Genomic DNA, 22,140 nt, shown 5'->3' with positions numbered 1-22,140 from the left:
CTATCCGTAGAATAAGCTATAGCAACGAAATTTAATATTGAAAAATTCAATGGGAGAAATTTCTCATTGTGGAAATTGAAGATGAAGGCCATCCTAAGGAAAGACGGGTGTCTAGTGGCTATCAATGAAAGGCCGATGGATTTCGCAGATGACATCAAATAGAACGAGATGGACGGGAATGCTATGGCAAACTTTCATCTAGCATTAGCAGATGAAGTATTGTCAAGTATCGAGGAGAAGAAGACAACTAAGGAGATATGGGATCATCTCATCAAATTGTACGAGGCCACATCGCTGCACAATAAAATTTTCCTTAAGAGGAAATTGTACACTCTCCGTATGCCAGAATCTACTTCAATGACGGAGCACTTAAATACACTGAACACCTTATTTTCTCAACTTACATCCTTAAGCTGTAAAATAGGAGAACAAGAACGTGCTGAACTTCTACTTCAAAGTCTACCGGATTCGTACGATCAACTCATCATCAACTTGACAAACAGCAATGTCATCAGTCTAGTCTTCGATGACGTTGCAGCTGCTGTTCTACAAGAAGAAAAGCAGCGTAAGAACAAAGAAGACAGACAAGTAAATCTGCAACAAGAAGAAGCGTTGACAACAATGAGAGGGAGATCAACAGAACGTGGCCAAAGCAGCAGTCATAAACATGGTAGATCGAAGTCGATGAGCAAGAAGAATTTAAAGTGCTACCACTGTGGAAAGAAGGGTCACTTGAAGAAGGATTGTTGGAGTCTAAATAAAAACTCCAATCCAAAAGGCAATACTGCAAACACTTCAGATGATGGAGATGCTCTATGCTGTGAAGTGTCAACCACCGTGGAAGGCAGAAAAAGATTTGCAGATATATGGCTCATTGATTCGGGAGCAAAATATCACATGACCTCAAGAAGAAAATGGTTCCATCATTATGAACCTGTCTCAGGAGGATCTGTGTATAGTTGCAATGATTATGCCTTAGAGATCGTTGGTGTGGGAACCATCAAATTGAAGATGTATGATGGAACAATTAAAGTTGTTCGAGATGTAAGGCACGTGAAAGGCCTGAAGAAAAATTTATTATCCTACGGATTGTTGTATAATAATGCAAGCAAGATTGAGACACGGAAAGGAATCATGAAGGTGTTCCGTGGAGCGCTTGTGGTGCTAAAAGGCGAAAAGATAGCAGCAAACTTGTACATACTGAAGGGAGAGACTTTGCTAGAAGCAGAAGCCTCTGTTGCCTCATGTAGTTCAGATTCGGAAATGCTATGGCATCAGAAACTTGGACACATGTCAGAATAAGGAATGAAAGTCCTTGTGGAGCAAAAGCTACTTCCAGGCTTAACAAAGGTATCACTTCCTTTGTGTGAGCATTGCATAACAAGTAAGCAGCACCGGTTGAAATTCAACACATCAAATTCTAGAGGCAAAAGTGTTCTAGAATTGGTTCACTCTGACGTATGGCAAGCACCAGTAACGTCCCTAGGTGGAGCAAAATACTTTGTCTCATTTATTGATGACTACTCCATGAGATATTGGGTGCACCCTATTAAGAAGAAGTAAGACGTGTTTTCAACTTTCAAAAACTTCAAAGCGCGGGTGGAACTTGATTCTGGAAATAAGATCAAGTGTTTCAGAACAAATAATGGAGGAGAATACACAAGCGAAGAATTTGATGACTTTTGCAGGAAAGAATGCATCAAAAGACAGTTCACAGTGGCGAACACTCCTCAACAAAATAGAGTGGCAGAGCGGATGAACAGAACCTTGTTAGAAAGAACAAGAGCAATATTGAGGGACGCAGGCCTAGAAAAATCATTCTGGGCAGAAGCAGTCAATACCGCCTGTTATTTGGTGAATCGAGCTCCATCAACTGCAATAGAGCTGAAGACACCAATGGAGATGTGGACTGGTAAACCAGTTGATTATTCAAACCTCCATGTATTTGGAAGTATTGTGTACGTGATGTACAACGCCCAAGAAATTTCAAAGCTGGATCCAAAATCCAGGAAATGCAAATTCTTGGGGTATGCTGATGGAGTAAAGGGGTATCGCTTGTGGGATACCACTGCCCGCAAAGTGATCATTAGCAGGGATGTTATCTTTGTAGAAGATAAACTACAAAGAAAAGAAGACGATGATAGCGCTGAAAAGTCAGAGACTACTCAGATACATGTGGAAAAAGAGTTTGAAGAATGAGATTCTTCTGAAGCAGAACCAGTACATGATGAACAAGAACCAGAGAGTTCTGAAGCTCCAACAACTCGTCAATCAGATCGTGTAAGAAGACGTCCCAATTGGCACTCAGATTATGTTATAGAATGTAATATTGCATACTGCCTTTTAACAGAGGACGACGAGCCATCAACATACCAGGAGGCAATAAACAGCTCAGATGCTTCACTGTGGATGATGGCGATGCAAGAAGAAATCGAAGCCCTTCATAAAAATAATACATGGGACCTTGTGCCACTACCATAAGGAAGGAAGACAATTGGTAACAAATGGGTTTTCAAAATCAAACGAAATGGTGACGATCAAGTGGAGAGGCATCGTGCAAGACTGGTGGTCAAAGGATATGCTCAGAAAGAAGGTATTGATTTCAATGAAATTTTTTCTCCTGTGGTTCGACTAACAACAGTTCGAGTAGTCTTGGCAATGTGTGCTACATTGAATTTACATTTGGAACAGCTAGATGTTAAAATAACTTTTCTTCATGGAAATCTTGAAGAAGAGATTTATATGCTCCAGCCTGAAGGTTTTGAAGAAGACGAAAAGAAGAACTTGGTTTGCAGGTTGAACAAATCTCTGTACGGTCTAAAGCAGGCGCCGAGGTGTTGGTATAAGAGATTTGATTCCTTCATTATGTGCCTTGGATATAACAGACTTAATGCAGACCCTTGTGCTTATTTCAAGAGGTCTGGTGATAACGATTTTGTTATATTGCTGTTGTATGTGGATGACATGTTGGTTGCAGGACCCAACAAAGATCATATTGAAGAATTGAAGGCACAACTGGCTAGGGAATTTGAAATGAAGGACTTGGGATCAGCAAACAAGATTCTAGGGATGCAAATTCACCGAGATAGAAGTAATAGGAAGATTTGGCTTTCACAAAAGAATTACTTGAAGAAAATCTTGTCACGATTTAGCATGCAAGATTGTAAGCCAATTTCTACCCCTCTTCCTATTAACTTCAAATTATCCTCCATTATGAGTTCTAGTAGTGAAGAAGAGAATATGGAGATGTCTCGAGTACCGTATGCATCAGCAGTGGGAAGTTTAATGTTCGCTATGATATGCACAAGACCAGACATTGCACAAGCAGTGGGAATGGTTAGTCGGTACATGGCGAATCCAGGCAAAGAGCATTGGAATACAGTAAAGAGGATCCTGAGATACATCAAAGGGACCTCAAATGTTGCATTATGTTACGGAGGATCAAACTTACTAATCAATGGGTATGTAGATTCTGACTATGCAGGGGATTTGGATAAAAACAAATCTACTACAGGATATGTGTTCAAAGTTGCTGGTGGAGCTGTAAGCTGGGTTTCAAAATTACAGTCAGTTGTGGCTACATCCACAACAGAGGCAGAATATGTAGCAGCTACACAAGCCAGTAAAGAAGCAATTTGGTTGAATATGCTACTGGAGGAGCTTGGGCACAATCAAGAGTATGTCTCTCTGTTTTGTGACAGTCAAAGTGCCTTGCATCTAGCAAGGAATCCAGCATTTCATTCAAGGACAAAGCATATACGAGTTCAGTACCATTTCATTCGTGAAAAGGTGGAAGAAGGGACGATAGATATGCAGAAGATACATACCAAAGACAACATAGCAGATTTCATGACGAAGGCGATCAATGCCAATAAATTTACTTGGTGTCGATCCTCTTGTGGCCTGTCAGAAACGTAAGCAACATGATGGTACAAGATAGAAAGAATGGTGTGAAGATATGATTGTTCCAATCAAATCTTCAAGTGGGAGATTGTAGAATGTCAAAGCACCTTTCGATGCAATTAAGGCACCGAAAGTAGGTGCATAATTTTTTATTTTTTATATGGATAAATTACAAGCTATAGTCACTAAACTTTAGGGTATTTGCAATATTAAGTCCTTAAGATTTAGCTATAAATACCCTATCCCATTTAGCTTCAAAACCATCCCAAAGCATTCTAGCTTTCTTCCAATACTAGAGAGAATTTAGAGAGTTTCTTGAGAGTTGTTTTCTCCTTTTTATTGAGAGAGAATTATCATTGTTTTTCTCCTTGGTAGATCGAGAGAGGTTGTAATTCCTATTTTCTCATAGTGAAATTCTTCTACCGTTGCCCGTGGTTTTTACCCTATTTTATTTAGGGGTTTTCCACGTAAATTTTGTGTCTCTTTTTATCTTCATTTTTATTTTCTCAAATTATCAGTTGCGATTTTGCTCTATCCGATAGCCGTCTTCCGCAACACGGATTTCTCCATTTGCATGTTACAGATTTAGAGGATCATGATAGGACAACGATATTATCAGAGGAGTCTAAGTGAAAGTACTGAAATATAGTGATGAGAACTGAAATAGATATGTAAAAGTTGTGATTTTTGTTTGAGTTTGTTATAAATAATTTATTTATATATTTTGGTTTTTAAATAAAAGAGCTTCACTTTTGTAATTTTATAGTTTTCATATTTTGTATATTGTATTTTCATAATAAAAATTTTGAGATTACTTCGATGATTTAATATGATATTCGTAAATGTGTAAAGTTGGTATGTATAGTTAATTATTTTGTTAATTCCGTCCATCGTAAAGAACTTATGTTTATTAATATACGTACATATTTATTCTACAAATTATTTATGAATCCGTCATCGTAATAACATAATTAAGTAAGCCTTGTCTGCCTTTACCAATGCCGAAGCAAGTATTATTATACCATATGCATTGAATAAGGGCAGATAAAACCGTTGACGGGAAAGATATAGCACATGAATAAAGACATATTTTCCATATTCCTAATCAAATTCAGACGCACAAACAATGAAACCAAGTGATATATGAATCGACATCCATCCTTACAAGAAGTAATTTCCATCATTTGCATATTCATTGGAGTAAGGGGCGTCCCTATTAAAAGCCTGTAAAGAAATATCATCCAACTCAAATTCGTCCAGGATCCGCTCTGCATTAGCTCCACTGCTAGAGTAGCTAAACAAGGCATCTTGTCCAACATTCCCAAACGTTTGCTGCTGTTGCTGAGATGCGTTCTCTCGATGACTTTTTTATAATAATAGTGGTTGCCAGCGGCTGGCATTACGCAAGTTGCAGTGCCGCTTACATTGTGTTCCTTACCGAGAGCGAAATTCAAGTTAATCGGGCATCTCCTGTTGGCTGAAACGTGCGTTGCTGGGCAACCTGTAAACTGTTGCACCAGGGCTCGAAAATTGCTGGCGTCGGCATTGAGAAGGGTGGTCGGTTTTCTCTTCGAAACTCTTGGCCGCAGCCTTATCGGCTTCGAGGAAGAGACGATACTTGCCGTTACCGCAGTGGCATCGGAGAATCCAGGAGACGGTGCCGACACTTCATCGGCACTCGTCTGCTCATAGAATTGCATCCATCCAATGGAGGTTCCCCCAGAGGTGTTCATTGAGTAATTTTGGTTGCTCTTTTTTTTATGCTTTGGTTATAGAAAGGAAACAACCTTAGCTTCAACATGGTTAAATAGTGACAATCTGTGGTCAAAGTAAAAGGTATACTTTTGACCTGCCTGCACGGAAGATTAAATGGCTTGATCCCAAGCATATGATCTTCCTGGAAACCTCGTGTGTTAATATCAAATGTGTCATCATCATATCCCATGCGTTTTGGTTTAAGTTTAGACATTTTGCCTTTGGGTGGGTCTTTGCTTCTTGGTCAACCTATTCCTCGAAAACAAAATGAGTTTAAATATAGGTTTTACATTAATCTCCGCTGATGTTCTCCTTTTCTTCTGCATTAAGTTGCATATGTGCTATTAGTAGAAGCGGACGAAGAAGTATAATCTGTTTGAATCTACAATTCTTTTACCTCTTTTTATGCTCGTCAAGAAAAGAAATATAATTGGAGTAGAATTCTTTCTACGATTGTTTTCTTGGTGAACAAGATTTCCTATCCCTATAAATAGAAATAGAAAATAGAGAATAGAATTTTGTATGTAACAATTCTTATACTTATTCGATATGGTAAAATTTGCTTCTGCTGTACTTGAAATAACAAAATTTTGTTATTTTGAATCAGAATCATATTAATATTCACCAAACCCAAACAGCCATACTTCACCAAAGAGTAGATAAATTACACAAGGTTTAAACCCTAATTCTTAATTTCAACTTACACCGAATCATTAATTATGACATTATAAACGCGGCTTTGTTGGTTGCTTAAGTTTGAATTTTTATTTTGGCTTAATGCCCAAGTTATACTTTTTGTTCCAAGTAGGTGTCTACATTTTTTGTCTATCCGGGTGTCTAATGTTTCAAACGTTAGCATTTTAAGTGTTCGGGCCGTCAACGGCGTTAGTTTTCCCCGTTAAATGACACATGTCATGATCTGGTAATTTTAAATTTTTTTTATATAAAATTGAAAAAATAAAATTATATACTTTTTAAAAAAGAAAATGCATAAATTTTGAAATAACCCCTAAACTTTAAAAAACTTCATTTATACCCCTAAACCCACGCCGACCGCCGCACTTTGCCATTGAAGAAGTTCCACTCGACCTCCCCTCCCCCCGACAACTAAAACCCCTGTGAAATCGTGACCGATCGATGATAAATCTACGTTTTAAATCCCGCGAACCCTAGGATGAAAATCATGATCCCATGCGATTCCAATGGTGAATCGGCAACAACTATGGCAACAAATAACTTGGATGATGGCAAGGACTACATCGGCGGCGGTGGTCGTGGTCGGAGAGGACGGCGACAACGGATTAAGGTTAGGATTTGGGATTTTTGGAATGTTTTATAAATATAATAACATTTTCAATATTTTTTAGAAAATAAATTTTCAATTACAATTTCAATACTTTTACCGATTTACAAGGCATCGGTAAAAAAAAAAATAGTTTGGATGAATTTCCTCTTCGGCACCGTTTTCTTTGCTTTATTATTATTTTCAATTTTGGCTTTACTGATTGTTAAGCCAAATGCATTGGTTCTCCGAAGAGGAAACAATGGGGAAGTTTCACAATGTGAAAAGGACTATTACTATATTCTTTGATTTTGACCAACATCATAAATGGTCTCACTCTCACATGGAATAAATAATATAGCATCATCATGAAAAAGAAATATTAATGATCAACATTGATCCAAGGATCGTATTCACTTGGCTTGATTTTACTTATATTTGTGTAAAACTTTTTTATTGATAATGTATAAAAGATAATCTTAATACTTATAATTTTACATATTTTTTAATTAAACAATTTAACATATTTTTCAATGTTTCATACTATAATACTTATATTATTAAAGAATTGTCTTTTATTATATAAATTATATAGGATTATATATTTAAAAAATTTCACAATACAATATGTTTTTTAAATAAGCACTTTTCTACTCTAATCTATTTTTCTTCTCTTTCTTTTATTTAGCCGCAATGACACCAGTATTAATATTGATTGCCGACCGTTTGCGATTATTTTTTTCTTGTTCTTTTTCATATTATGTCTTTGTTTTTTTTCCTTTTAAATAAGAATATATGTTCTTGTGACGCGCTTTTTCTCTGTTCTTGTGGCACGTTCCTTATGTTTTTCTGTAAGTTTTTCACCTACTTCTGCAGTTGTGTAGGTGCTTCCACAAAAATGCTCACGGTATTTGTTTTATGATTGGCTTGTTGGTAGACGCGTATTGTCAGATGTCCTCTTTTGTAAATGGTCGTTTACCGATATAATTAGAATTGTGTAGCGAAACAATCTGTCAAATTATTTGGCTCGCTCACCGCTCCTTTATTACATCGTAAAACGTCACGTTCGACAGAGACAAAGAGTTTTATGAAGGTTACTGGATTGTTTTGATATTTGGAAGTTTCTTTCTCTTCGTATCTCTTTAGCTCGTTATAATTTTGATTCCTCCAATTTTATTAGTGCAATTCAATTTGTTAAATAAAATTATTTAAATAAGCCTTTGTATCTAGATAAACTCCTCGTCATTAATGCATATTCATAGAAATTTTCGATTTCAATGACTTTTGATGACAATGAATTTAAATTGACAAATTGCATAAAAAAAATAGTTGTTGAAGTTGACAAGAAGAAAAATAACTTTCTATTTTTTATCTGACCTTTTCTACATCAACAGAAGAGACATCAATTACATTGATGAATTCAAATTTAATTAATTTTGTTATGTCGATGAAATCAGAGAAACTTTAAAGACTCCGTTAATTATCCAGATTTTCTTTCAACCGTTGCGTGTCTGGAAAAAAGATTATAAGCATGGTGTTTCAGTTTCTATATTTTTTGAAGTTCTAAGAAGCAAAAACCCATACGGAGTCATTCATCCCGATCCTGGCCCTGCCACAGTTGCAAGGTGCTACAAAACAATATGTTTTACTGCACCGTTCAGCCTACGTTGTAAATGAGACGGAATACGATTGTAAATTCTTCGAATTTGATTTCGTTAAAGTTCAATCAACACTAATTTAAATAAATCCTAATCGAATTCTTAACGAATCAAAACGAGCTACTTAATTCTCAGCACGAAAAACTCGTTACAAACTCAAAAATATAGTATAAGATTTCAATGTACTTAAAGTTCATGATCGGGCTCGAGTTTAAACCTAAACCTAACTCAAATTTAAGCTTTAATAGAACTAAATATGATAAATTTTTTCGAACTTTAATCAATCTTCAATTTTTTATTTCAAATTCGAGTTAAATTTGACAATCTTAACGTGACAAATTTTTTAATCGAATCGAGTTCAATTTTAAACTTTTTAAATCAAGAGTAAAACTAGACTCAATTGGTTTACAATCTTAATTCAGTCGCATAGAGGAAGAAAAGGGAAACAACGCAACGATGACCGTATGATATACAAGTACATTTACATTAAATGGGGTGTTAAACTTGCACCCTCAATTCCCTACGACTAAAGGATGGGAACAAAACAAACTCCACAAAATTGACAAATTTATGTTCAACTCGCACTCTCACTTTTCTTCCTATTAAAGGAAGTTGTCGGGACACAATTACTTGTTCAAATCTTCTTTCTTTCTTTCTACTCTACGGTTATTTCTAGTATAGTGGTAAGTCTCGGCTTTTTATATCTCCGAAGAAGTAAAGACGAGCACACCACGCTAACAGAAGAAAGAGCCATACACGCTCCGGCTGCCCACGGTGGCAACATAATCCCCAATGAGGGATAGAATACCCCAGCAGCAATCGGAATTGCAACCACATTGTACGCCATTGCGAAAACGTAGTTCAACCTTATACGCCTAAATGTTTTCCTTGAGATATCGATGGCCGTTATCACATCTTCCAAGTTATTTCTCATCAAAACATAGTCCGCGGCTTCGATGGCAATATCAGTCCCTGCACCAATTGCCATACCAACATCTGCAGCTGCTAGAGCAGGAGAATCATTGATCCCATCACCAACCATTGCAACAATGCTTCCGTCTTTCTGGAATGATCGTACCACGTCCGCTTTTCCCGCTGGCATTACCTCTGCTCTAACATCATGAATGCCCACCTGTCCATAATAAAAATACTTTTTGTTCAATCTACAGTCTGCATAAACTCTCATACGATCTAATTACTGGTTTGAAAGGGAGTATTTAAAAAAAAAACCCATAAAAACAATGCAATGCATAGCATGTAAGCATACAAACCTCTCTAGCAACAGCCCGAGCTGTCCTCCAATTATCCCCGGTAACCATGACAGGTATGACACCCAATTTCCCCAGGCCTTCTACGACCACAGCCGCTTCTCTCTTCAATGGATCGGCTACTCCCAAAACTCCGATCACGTTACTGTCATAGGCTACAAGTATGCCTGTCCTGGCACTCTCTTCCAAATCAACTACAAATTTTTCTACATGGGTAGAAATGCTAACTCCACTTTCCGTAAGCAGCTTCCTGTTACCAATCTATTCACAAATACCATGTTTGATCAGAGTAATAAAGACAACTTCCCAAGCCTCAGAATTTATAAATAGTTATGGCCAGGCACTCACAAGTACTCGTTTTCCGTCAATAAAACATCGAATTCCTCTTCCTGGCACGGCAGAGAACTCTGCAACATCAAGAAGCCATGCAGAAACAGAGGATTCTTTGCTGCTGCTTTGGGCATCTTCAGTTAGTGAATTTTCATCAAAGAAATGGAAGTGGCGTGCATTCGACTATTGCTTTGGCCAATGGGTGTTCACTGCTAGCCTAAGGAATGAGAAGAAGAAAGGAAATTCAGTGACAGTAGAAATGCATAAGGAACAGATGATTCTTCGCTGCTGTTTTGGGCATCTTCAGTTAGCAAATTTTCATCAAAGAACCGAAGAGGCACAACTACTCTGCCATTCAATGTAGTCTATTATAGATTTTTTTTTCTTTTTGTTGTTAAATCCTCTTTGTGGGACTTGAAAGCTGGACGCTCAAGAAACACACACGATGAAATCTTATTTTGAAACTAGTCAGGCTGTTAGAAATTACCTCTGCAGAAGCCACCAGCGTAAGGAATTGTCCACGATCCATCTCTGAGAAAACTTTTGCAGTTGTGACCTTAGCTTTTCCTTGTGTTAAAGTTCCAGTCTTGTCAAATAACATACTTGACCTTCTGAGCTCTTTCCAGCACATCTCCTCCCTTTATCACACACCATTATTAGCTGCAACCCTGTACAACCATGACAGCGGTTGGAGTAGCCAAGCCAAGAGCACAAGGACATGCAATTACCACCACAGATATCGAAAACATTAGGGCGAAAACAAAGTAATTGCCATTTTCTGGTAGCCACTGCTCTGGGTAGGCTCCAGCAACTCCACCAACATACCTGCAATCAATCAACAAAAGTACCCAATATTAGATTGAGGTCACACGTTTTATTTATATATATATATATAACGAAATAAGCTCTTCAGATCTTACCATCCAACCATGTGATCAAGGACATGTAACAACGGTAGGAACAAGACACTTGCTACCTGCAAGCCGCAAAACATAGTATTAAGCACTAAACACACACACAAGCAAGACAACAAAATTCCTGTAAAAAGGATCTTCCACCAATTTAAAGTATGACCTCATAGATGCGACAATGCTCAACATAAATGTTTATTATGAAAAATAGTAAAAAAGTAAGTCTAAGGGTGGTTCATGCAATAAGGGAACCTCCAGTATTTTTGCATTGAACTTCGTCCCAGCCATTCCAAACTTAACAAAAACCATTTGATATTTTTTGATAGAAACTGCTTAAAAAATTTATAGGCAATAATTGAAATATGAAAATTAGTACTCCAAAAAGAAGAAACTAGTAGTTAACTGCAGCTACTTTTACCAGTTTCTCCTACAACAAAAGTTCTCCCACTTCTCTTCCAATATCTCCCCACACTGCTAAAATGCTAATTCTTTCAATTTCATATTCTATCAAAAAAAGAATTACTTTAGGATAGATTTTCAAATATTACTATCAAATCAACCATGAAATTCAGAAGATTTTAAAATAATTGTTCTAGAGCCAGGTAAACATGCATTGTCTTTCTTCAGGACACCCAAAAAAACCGAAGTTCCATAAAAGAAACTTACAAATCAGCAAATTTCTGGATAGGAGCTTTGGACATCTGTGCTGTCTCAACCAACCTAATTATCTGGCTCAAACTGCTTCAGAAACCATTTTTGTGGCCTTTATGTGAAGAGGCCATGTAAATTAATTGTTCCTCCAATAACTGGTGAATCAATCTCTTTTGACAGGTACAGATTCACCAGTTACCATGCTCTCGTTTACATAACTTGAACCCCATACAACAATACCATCAGCAGGAAGCTTTGCACCAGGAAGAACTTTTAATGTATCACCATTCTGAATTAACGCATCGATTTCCCTTCTCCAATAAGGTTTCCAACTGCATAAAGGATAAATAGAAAGCATCAGTCCTTCAATTCAATTTTGGCTATATATTTGATCCCATTTAAGACCGTATAATACAATCAATATCTGAATAAGACCTGATGGCACGAATAACAAAAGTAAAGTCCTAGATACACTTCAAACAATTTACCAAAATAAAGTATAGATTAAGAAAACCATACCATTGTCTTTAACCACCACAGTGCTGTAGCTGTGCAAGTTCTACTAGCTTCTTGATAGCATCTGATTTTTCCCTTTCGCAGACATTCCAAATACTTACCCAATAACACAAATGTTATCAGCATGGAACTTGTTTCGAAGTATGTTGGTGACCAAAACCCAGTTACTGCACCATAAAGAAGTGCACCAACAGAGTAGAAATAAGAAGCTGAAGTGCCCAGTGCAACCAAACATCCTGTTAGTTGAACCATTTCGAAGAGCCCTGCCAGCTGCAATGTAAAACGCTTCCCAACAAATTGAACCACACTAACTAATGCCCATTTCACCAATCACTCATTAAGAAAGGTCCACATCTCCATAGTAATTAGAAAGACAGGAATCTGTACAAAACATGCCAACAATAAGTTCACATCAAATACAATGGAGGGAGAACCAATTAATAATTTTCAACATGCATTGCACTACATAGACAACATTTGGCGTGGCAAGATCCCAGAAAAATGCTAAGGTTTGGAGGCCATAAGAGGCATAATATGCTTTCAATGTAAAAATGTTAAATGGTTTCAAACACAGATCCTATATTCAAGAAGAAAATAAATGCTCCAACATATTTCCAAAACTGGACCACTAGTAAGAAGAGAAAAAAAGACTCACACTAAGAAACAAACCGGAAGTAAGAGCTGGAACATAATTGTGGTCTCTTCCGCATCTTTAGAAGTCATTCTTGCATATGGGTTCATAACATGCAGTTGAACATCCCTTTACTTCCTCCTTCAATTCCACCAACCAAGGATCTTGAACTGACAACTTCAGGATCAAAAAGAACTTCAAGTTCTCCAGAAGTTCTGTCAAAACAAAATTGCCGAACCCCTTCAAGCTGCTAAGTATGCCTTCCAGAAGCTGTACATCTCCTTTACTTCCTCCTTCAATTCCACCAACCAAGGATCTTGAACTGACAACTTCAGATCAAAAAGAACTTCAAGTTCTCCAGAAGTTCTGTCAAAACAAAATTGCCGAACCCCGTTCAAGCTGCTAAGTATGCCTTCCAGAAGCTGTACATCTAGCTCATTAATACAGAAACCCCAAGTATGATTTTATCCTGCTCACTACTCGTACAAGTGAGGCTTCAAAACCCGCATCTTCAATTGCATTGACTATATTATCTTTACTAATTACTGGGGATCATATTCACTCCCCTAACGAAGTGGCTAGGCAACAACGGCCCTTCTAACACCAGGAAGATCTTCAAAATGCCTTCAACGGAGTTGACACAAGCTGCACAGTCATCCCTCCAATTGTAATTGCCCTACAAGCATTCCTCGTGGCTTCGTTCCAACATTGCTGGGTTCAGGTAGAATCTCAGCCTCAAACCCTGCGTCTTCAATGGCATTCTTTATGTCTTCATCCTGAATTCAAGGAGGTATTCGAGATCATTTGATTCACAAAAGCTCCATTTCGAAGTAATACATTTGACTCAAGAACGTGAATATAACCCTAGATAAGTAAGAGTTTCAAGTTTCAGGCTTTAGACTACAGTAAAAACCCAACCACCACCCAAGAAGAAGAAAATAGTTCAGCAGTTTCCGGTTCCCCCCCCCCAAAAAAAAAATTAATAAATAATAAATTAATAAAAGAAAAAGCTATTGGAAAGTTGCATTCAGCCAAACACATTTACCTCATGGAAGAAAATAGGTGAAACATAAGAACAAATTTTCTCCTCCACATATTCAAAGCAAAACAGAGAAAAAAAGCATGTAGACTGACGCAAAACTAATTCCCCATGAAGAAGTAAAGAAAGCATGATCAATTAAATAGATAGAGGTATATATATAAAGGGAACCGAAAAGAGACACCATCGGTTAAGGCACAATAGCAATGAATTTAATCTAGAGCCACTATTAGTTTAGAACTTGGTTTTAAAAGGCGCCTCGGGCAGCGCCTTTACGCTTTTCGTTTTTAGATTATTATTTTAATAAATTATTATATTTTAATATTAAAAAAACTCAATTTAAAAAAATATACAATACAATCATCAAACATAATTTTTAATATCTTTTTTCTATTGCATGTCTCTTTTCTCCTGTGATTTTGTTCTTTATCGACCGTCTTTATCGACCGTCGCGGCTAAATAGAATAATGTCACTACCTGATCTTTTTTTTATTTTATTATTGTTAAATTCTAATATAATAAAGATAGTCTATAAATAAACTAATAATAAATATATAATTAAAACATAAATAGGATAGTACCACCCCGTCTGTCTCGGACTCCCCTCACCCTAAGTGTCTCCTACTGTTTTTATTCTTTGTTAATTTGGGTGTTTAATTTGTGTGGACAACACCCTATCAACACTTTCCCAATTTTTTTATTTCAAAACAAATTTGTTTACACTAATATTTTTTAACTTTTATTAATATACTCATACTTATAAGTAACTTTAAAAACAAATCATTATAATTTATTATTTATAATAAGAAAAAATATAAAATATTAACTAAATCAAAATTTACATAATTTTTAAATAAAATAATAAGAGATTTCATTAATTTATTTTAAAATTAAAATAATTCGTTATATTTATATATAATACAAACAGAGCGAGCCCCTTTGACTGACACCTTGCGCCTAGGCTCCAGAGATCTTCTGCCTTCCATTTGACCCTTACGATATTAAAAACCAAGGTTTAGAAAAATGGTAATATGATTACAACACTGGATAAAAAACAAATACCATAGATGCTGTTTGAGAGTGAAGAGATCAAACATCAACGTTCATCAGGTCTTTTTCGGTTCAATAAAATAGAGAAACTAACAATTTACACACTGCAAATCGATGTGCAATAATGATGAAACATCGACTTAAAGTCAGACATTGCTGTCATTCTCTCGAAGAATTTGCTATAATCATGGATAAGACCAAGTAAAATCAGACTTAAAAGCAATACTTATACATATAATTAATCAGCAGAGCTTAAGAAAATTAGAACTCGGAAAAGCTCGAAGCCAAAGAACAAACAACACTATACCAGAGCGAAAGTGAGGAAATAAGATTATACATTAAATCAACTGAAGCACATTAATGAAGCTAATATTCACTAATTAAAGGAACCAGGAGCATAATCTAAAGTCAAAATTTAAATCCAACCATGAAATAAAAATAAAATAAACTAAATCTATCTAATTAAGTAAACCCAAAAAACTCAGTTAAAAGGAAGAGAAAAAGGAAACGAAACGTAAGGTAAGGTAAGGACCGCAACCTTAACCAAATTAGGATCAAAAACAACATCCGCACGGTTCTGCAACAAAGCCACGGATGCTCTAAAAACCCCATTGATGCTCTTCAAAGCACCCTCCACGGAATTGGAGCAGGCTGAACACGTCATACCCGTTACAGTGACCTGAATTCCCCTCATACTACCTTCATCCACACTAGCCGGCTTATAATCTCCTTTATCGTACGAATCTAAAAGCCGCGTACCTTCCTCCATGTCAACGGGATCGTCAGAGAGTACCGGCGAGGGATAAGACGATCTCCTGCCGCCGTCCGCCTGCGACGTCAGCTGCAGGTCCGTCGTACTCGGCGACATTAGGGTAGAGAAGAAAGGAGAGAATGGAGCAAATAGAAAAACCGGAAGATACAGAGAAAATTAGAGGGAAATACAAGGAAGTGCGTGTGTATTTATATAGATATAATAAAAATAAAAAGGTGTAAAAGATTTATGAGTGTGTTTGGAGAGATTTCCGAGGGAGATGGTGAAGACAGCAATTTTTCAACTACAAAGTTCGGGTTGGCTGGCTGAATGGCTTCCATTAGACTACCCAATTTGTCCCTGCTGTTTTTGTGAATTTACCGTTAGCCCCGCTTTTTGTACTTGCTGAAACTGTACAGGTTGTACTACACAACGGGGTGTGGGGCCTTGTCTTTGCACCAAATCCCCGTTTCTATTTTCGTGTTGGTCTTCCCTCATCGATTCAATTCCACCTAAGATAACTTGCACGTTTAGTCATTCATTTAATCTATTTTTAAGGTATAATGATATAATTCTCCTAATATTTATATAAATAGTCACTTATTTCTATTTTTTAGATTATTTTACCTTTAATAATTTATTTTTATCAAAACAGATCATGTTTGATGAAAATTATTAATTAACTAATTTTTAATATATATTGTTAACGTGGTATTTTTATATATAATTAATCACTAATGTAACATGTGTCATAACATTATTACAAATGACATGATATATGTTATATCCTTATTTTTATGATATGTCACGTATCAAATCATCACTTTAGATGATAGCATACATGTTACGTCACTGTTTAAGGTAATGTGATACATATAATGTTTTTGGTGACATGATACATATCGTATCATTATTTGATCATATATAAAAATGTTATATTAATAATATGTGTTAATTGTGAACATTTTTCATCAGTGTTTATTTTGACTAAAAATTAAAATTTTAGGAGGTGAAATTAAAATAATAATAATAATAAGGGTAAAGTAACCATTTGTGCAAACGAATGTGATAGTTGTGTTATTATGTCTTTTTATAAATCATGTTTAATGTTATATTTTGATTTTATTTTAGTCATATGTTATTAAAAATTAATGATGATATTGATAAGGGTGAACTTAGAATGGACATGTAACGACGATTATCCCTTAAAATTTTTAGATTTGTATATATTTTAAATATTTTATTTGTATTTTATATTAAAAGATATGTTTTGACCTCATTAAATTTGATAAATTTTCCTCTCTTTAAAGTTTTATTAGTTCTCCATCTAATACGAAATGTTCCGTTTGTCCCCGAATTTTAATATAACATCATTAAATTATTTTTAAAAATTTATTATATAAATAAGTTTAGTTATTTTTAACGATGAGTAATTAAAGCATATAATTAAGTTATCAAAATAGAAGTGTATGAATAAATAAAAGATTAAGGTGATGTTTGTTTTTGCAGAGGTAAAAGGTTTGCAGTATGCGGACCACATCTGCAGGCATCTACAGCAGAAGAGGTGGACAAAAAGTCTGCAGTCTGCAGGAAGAAGACTGTTTGTTTTTTAACGTCTGCATACTGCTAAAATAAACTGAAATATAAATAAACTAATTTTTTAAACTATACTCAAATAACCATTTTTTCTATTAATTTTTTTAAAAATTATAAAATGTCATTAAATTTAATGATTTATTACAAAATAGTCACTAAAATGTTGTAATAAATTATAAAAGTTGATAATATAATTATTTTATAGAATTTAGATAAATTTATTAATAATTTTATAATATTTTAATAAATTTAATAAGTATTTTATAAATTTTTAAACTTTATTGACGAAAATGATCATTTGTATATAACTCAACGATATTTAATATACTTTATTTTAAAAAATATATTAAATAAATATTATACGAATTTTATTATTATAAATTATTACATCTACGGACTATTAGATTTTGGTTTTAATATTATATATCATTTTAAAAATTATTATTAAATCAATCGATAATGAAATCAATTTGATTTTAATTCAATCTGTTTGTTTCGGTTTAAGTAATTGTTAAAAAAATATATTTTAATTCTCAATTATTATCGATTTACAAATATATCAATACTCGATTTTATAATATCATTTAAATCATCTTAATTTATTCAAGTGGTACAATCCGATTCTAGTAACATAAAAAATATATATAATGTGTACTCCATAAAATATACATCAATTAGTATTTTTCTATTTAAAAAATATTATTTGTTATTTATTTATTTATTCTGTATAAAGGGTCTTTCGTACTTTACCAGAATTAAATGATAAGAATCAGATTTTTCAATAGTGTGAATATCTTTTTATTAAAACATTTATTCTGTCTTTTAATGCTAATAATTGTATGTCCCGTGATTTTCTAAGTTTTTATATAAACAAAAAAGTTTACTAAGTTTAATTGTATAATATTTTTTACTAAGTTTAATATATTTTTTCAAATAAAGTATATTAGATATCGTTGAGTTATATACAAATGATCATTTTCGTCAATAAAGTTTAAAAACTTATAAAATACTTATTAAATTTATTAAAAGATTATAAAATTATTAATAAATTTATCTAAATACTATAAAATAAATATTATATTATTGAACTTTTATAATTTATTACAACATTATAGTGACTATTTTGTAATAATTCATTAAATTTAATGGCATTTTATAATTTTAAAAAATCAATAGTAAAAATGGTTCTTTGAAGAGGTTAGAAGAGCTTTGAAGACATAAGTCAACGTATGCGTAGGGATGGCAACTCAACCCGAATCCGACGGGTTCCGACCCGACCCGACCCGATCGGGTCGGATTTTTCAAAAAAAATTCGGGTTCGGGTCGGGTTTTTTTAAAATGCACTGTTCGGGTCGGGTCGGGTTTAGGGTAAAAAAAATCCGACCCGACCTGACCCGAAAAATATATATAATTTTATCTTATATATTTAGGGATAATTACAATAATATCCCTCCATATATGATTTTTTTTTCAATTAAGTCACTGTTTTCATTGAATTAAATTTTTTTTTTATTATTTCGGGTCGGGTTTCTAAGTCATATATTCGGGTCGGGTCGGGTCGGGTGAAACATTAATTTTGTCGGGTCGGGTCGGGTCACGGGTGGAGAACCCTTTCTTCTCGGGTCGGGTCGGGTGGCCCAAAAACCCGACCCGACCCGACCAATTGCCATCCCTACGTATGCGCCAAGAAGAAAACGCGCAGACGTTAAAAGAACTTATGTCTTTTAAAAAATAAACGGTCTGCGAAATTTAATGTCTGTGCGTGATCTGTGCAGCATAGACATAAGAACTTTAAAAACCTTAAACAGTGAAAACAAACACCCTGATTTACCCTTAAAACTAACGTTATCCTTCCTTTGTTTTTACAACAATCGATCCCGAAACATCGAACGGATATCTTCCCCAAACAATAATATTTCTATTTTTGGACGAATCCATATACACATTGGTTTTTGAGGAGCTGTTCAACGCATAAATAGTCTAATTTATTATGAAATTATTAAACGATAATAATAATAAAAGCAAGTGTTATTTTTAAAGAGTTTGAATTTAAATAACTGTTTCAATAATATACGGAAGTTATTAATAATTATAAAAAATAAATAAATATTAATTTATAATCATTTACCGAACACTATCTACTAATTGATTTTACAATTTTAGAGATAAAATTAAAATTTAGCGTGAAGTTAATTATAGTTTGTTCTGACGATTTCCCAAATATCCAGTTATGATAGTTATGATGTATGAATGAGACAATCCAATTAATAACTAAACCTCGTGCTTTAAAATTATACGATATGAATACCATGTGAACAACGTTATTTGCTTTTAATAGCAGCGATTCATACAACGATCAAACAATTTCAATGATAAAAATTATTGTTAATTTTTAAAATATTAGATTTTAGTATCATAAATATTAAATATTTAAGTATTAAATATTAAATGATTAAAAATTATATTTTAATAAATATTTTTTTTTGGATAAACAAATTGAATTTCATCAAATGAAAGCAACAAGATGCTACAAAGTACAAAAGAACATCTAGAGTATGCCCCAGTCAATAAACAACTGTCTATTTACGCTATCAAACCTATTCATATAATGTCTATACAACTTGATTCTAACAACCTCTTTAATGATATTTATAATAATATCTACCGAACGCATCACGCCTCTAAAACATCTACAATTACGTTCCTCTCAAATAAAATATACAAAATCAATCTATGCAAATTTAAGAATGTACACCAACAAAGACTTACCCTTCAGTTACTGACCAACCAACAAAGTAAATGATCACAACTTATCCGCTGCCTTCGCAACCACAAAGTTGCTACAAAATCTATTCTCTAGCACTAATCTTATTAACACGTGTAAAAAACAATTAATTGAAATTTTCTTAATATATGATGATAGATTGAATTTTTATTATATATATTTTAAGTTTTAACACTTTTGAACTATTATTTTTAAAATAAAAGATAAAGTTTTAAAAACGTTGATAGGACCGTTAGTATGACAATTTGTGTACTTTATGTTCTATTTTTTTTATTATAGCTTTTAAATTATAAGAAATAATTTAATAATTGCAAAAAGTATATTTAATTTATCACGCAAAGTATCATGTAAATTATCATGTTAATGTTATTTAACATAAATAAAATATTTCAGTAGTTAAGAAATTTGTTATTATTTATTGAGATATCAAGTTTAAACACTGTATGTATAGGGATATGAGCACTCGTTATTAAATAATTTAAAATCTTAAGCTGACATTATCTTATATTTATCTATTTATAAAAAAATTAATTAATTTTTTTGTTGAATTTTTTTTAACCTTCCTATATAAATTGTTGGTAAATTTTTATTAAAAGGTGATAATAAAAATATACCAACATTAAAGATTAAATTGTTCCTCAATTCCTCGTACATTTTGTTGGTAAAAACTAGGGGCAGGACGTTTGCTGTGGGCGGCTTTTCTCGTAAAAGTCAAGGGTAGGTACGTATAGACGGGGCTTTATCTGGTTTGGTGAACCCCAGTTTTCATTATTGTTACGTCGTACAAGCAGTTACATTACTTCAGGTAAATTTTTAATATATAAATTATCAATTTTGATTTATTATAATACTTAAATTTTTAATATTTTTAAAATTATATTTAAAGTTTAATTTTTATTTTATTTTAGTAACCGTCATTAAATTTTTAACTAAACTTTTGTACTTATTTTTATGGGTAAATTATATTATTCATTATTTAATTATTTTCCCACTCCTATTTTGGTCATTAAAGTTAACAAATTTAATTTAACTACTAAATTTTTAAATTGCTCATGTTTTAATCACTCTAAATTATCTTATTGATAATATTTTATGATATGATATTTTTTATTTTTTTATTAATATATAATAAAATAAAGAATGATTAAATTATGAGTAATTTCAAAGTTAAATAATTAAATTAAAAAAAATTAATGACCAAAATAAGTGTGAGGAGATGGTTAAGTGGTGAATGATGCAATTTACCCATAAAAAAGTCACGTGCAAAAGTTCCGTTAAATTTCTAAAGATAGATTCTAAAATAAAACAAAAACTAAATATTAGGTGTGATTTTGAAAAAATTGAAAGTTTAGGTATAAAATGGATCAAAACTAATAGTTTAAGTACTAAATGTCTAATTTACCCTAGTTAATATCATTGAATTTGATAAAATAAAGGCTTAAATGGCCCATTGCCCTATGAACTATACCATTTGTACTGAGTTGCCCCTTAAAGTATTTTTCGAGACGTTTTATTTCCTAAAATATAAATTGTTACCTCGTTTGCCCCAAATTATTATCTCTGTTAAAAAAAGTTCACATACCAATCAGAACACGCCACATTACCCTTTTTTCAAAAATTATGTTTTTTTATTAAAACATTAAAAATGAAAATAAAACATTTATTAATAAAAAATGGGTGAAATAAAATGCTTGAACTGGTTCAGTTCCCATTTTTCTTAACAGGTCGTCTTGTCCTCTTCTTCTCTTCTTCTCTTTAATTGTTCGTTTCTCAGTCAACAGATGATTTTCTTCTCTTGCTCTTTTACTTTAACAATCGATTTTGATCTCGTCTTCTTCTTTAACTTATTTTGGCAACGAAGGAGATTGGTTGAACGAAACTTTGTTGATCATGGTGATTGTTGAAAACCCTAAATCATAACTTAACTCGAAAAAGAAAGGTATGTTTTTTAAAATTATTTATTTAATTATTGTTTGATGAATTTTACTTATGATCTATATCGATTTAAATCCCG

The 22,140-nt window shown here is 33.6% G+C and overlaps 1 protein-coding gene and 1 pseudogene across 1 annotated transcript; both read right to left on the bottom strand.

The window, feature by feature from the left end:
* Positions 1 to 4,919: 4,919 nt before the first annotated feature.
* Positions 4,920 to 5,655, bottom strand: LOC120209930. Its single transcript, XM_039208808.1, has one exon. The coding sequence runs from the start codon at positions 5,634 to 5,636 to the stop codon at positions 4,920 to 4,922; it is 717 nt and encodes a 238-aa protein (XP_039064739.1). The 5' UTR covers positions 5,637 to 5,655.
* Positions 5,656 to 9,040: 3,385 nt separating this feature from the next.
* LOC120209926 lies at positions 9,041 to 15,958 on the bottom strand (annotated as a pseudogene).
* Between the last annotated feature and the right edge of the window lie 6,182 nt (positions 15,959 to 22,140).

Source organism: Hibiscus syriacus, unplaced genomic scaffold (genome assembly GCF_006381635.1).
Source record: "Hibiscus syriacus cultivar Baekdansim isolate YM2019G1 unplaced genomic scaffold, ASM638163v2 tig00020895_pilon, whole genome shotgun sequence".
Classification (NCBI taxonomy): Eukaryota; Viridiplantae; Streptophyta; class Magnoliopsida; order Malvales; family Malvaceae; genus Hibiscus; species Hibiscus syriacus.
Note: the sequence above shows the minus strand (reverse complement) of the source record. Positions and strands in the feature narration are given on the sequence as shown.

Coding starts and splice junctions, on each gene's coding strand:
- LOC120209930 (XM_039208808.1), bottom strand. CDS start 5,636: ATGAACACCTCTGGGGGAACCTCCATTGGATGGATGCAATTCTATGAG.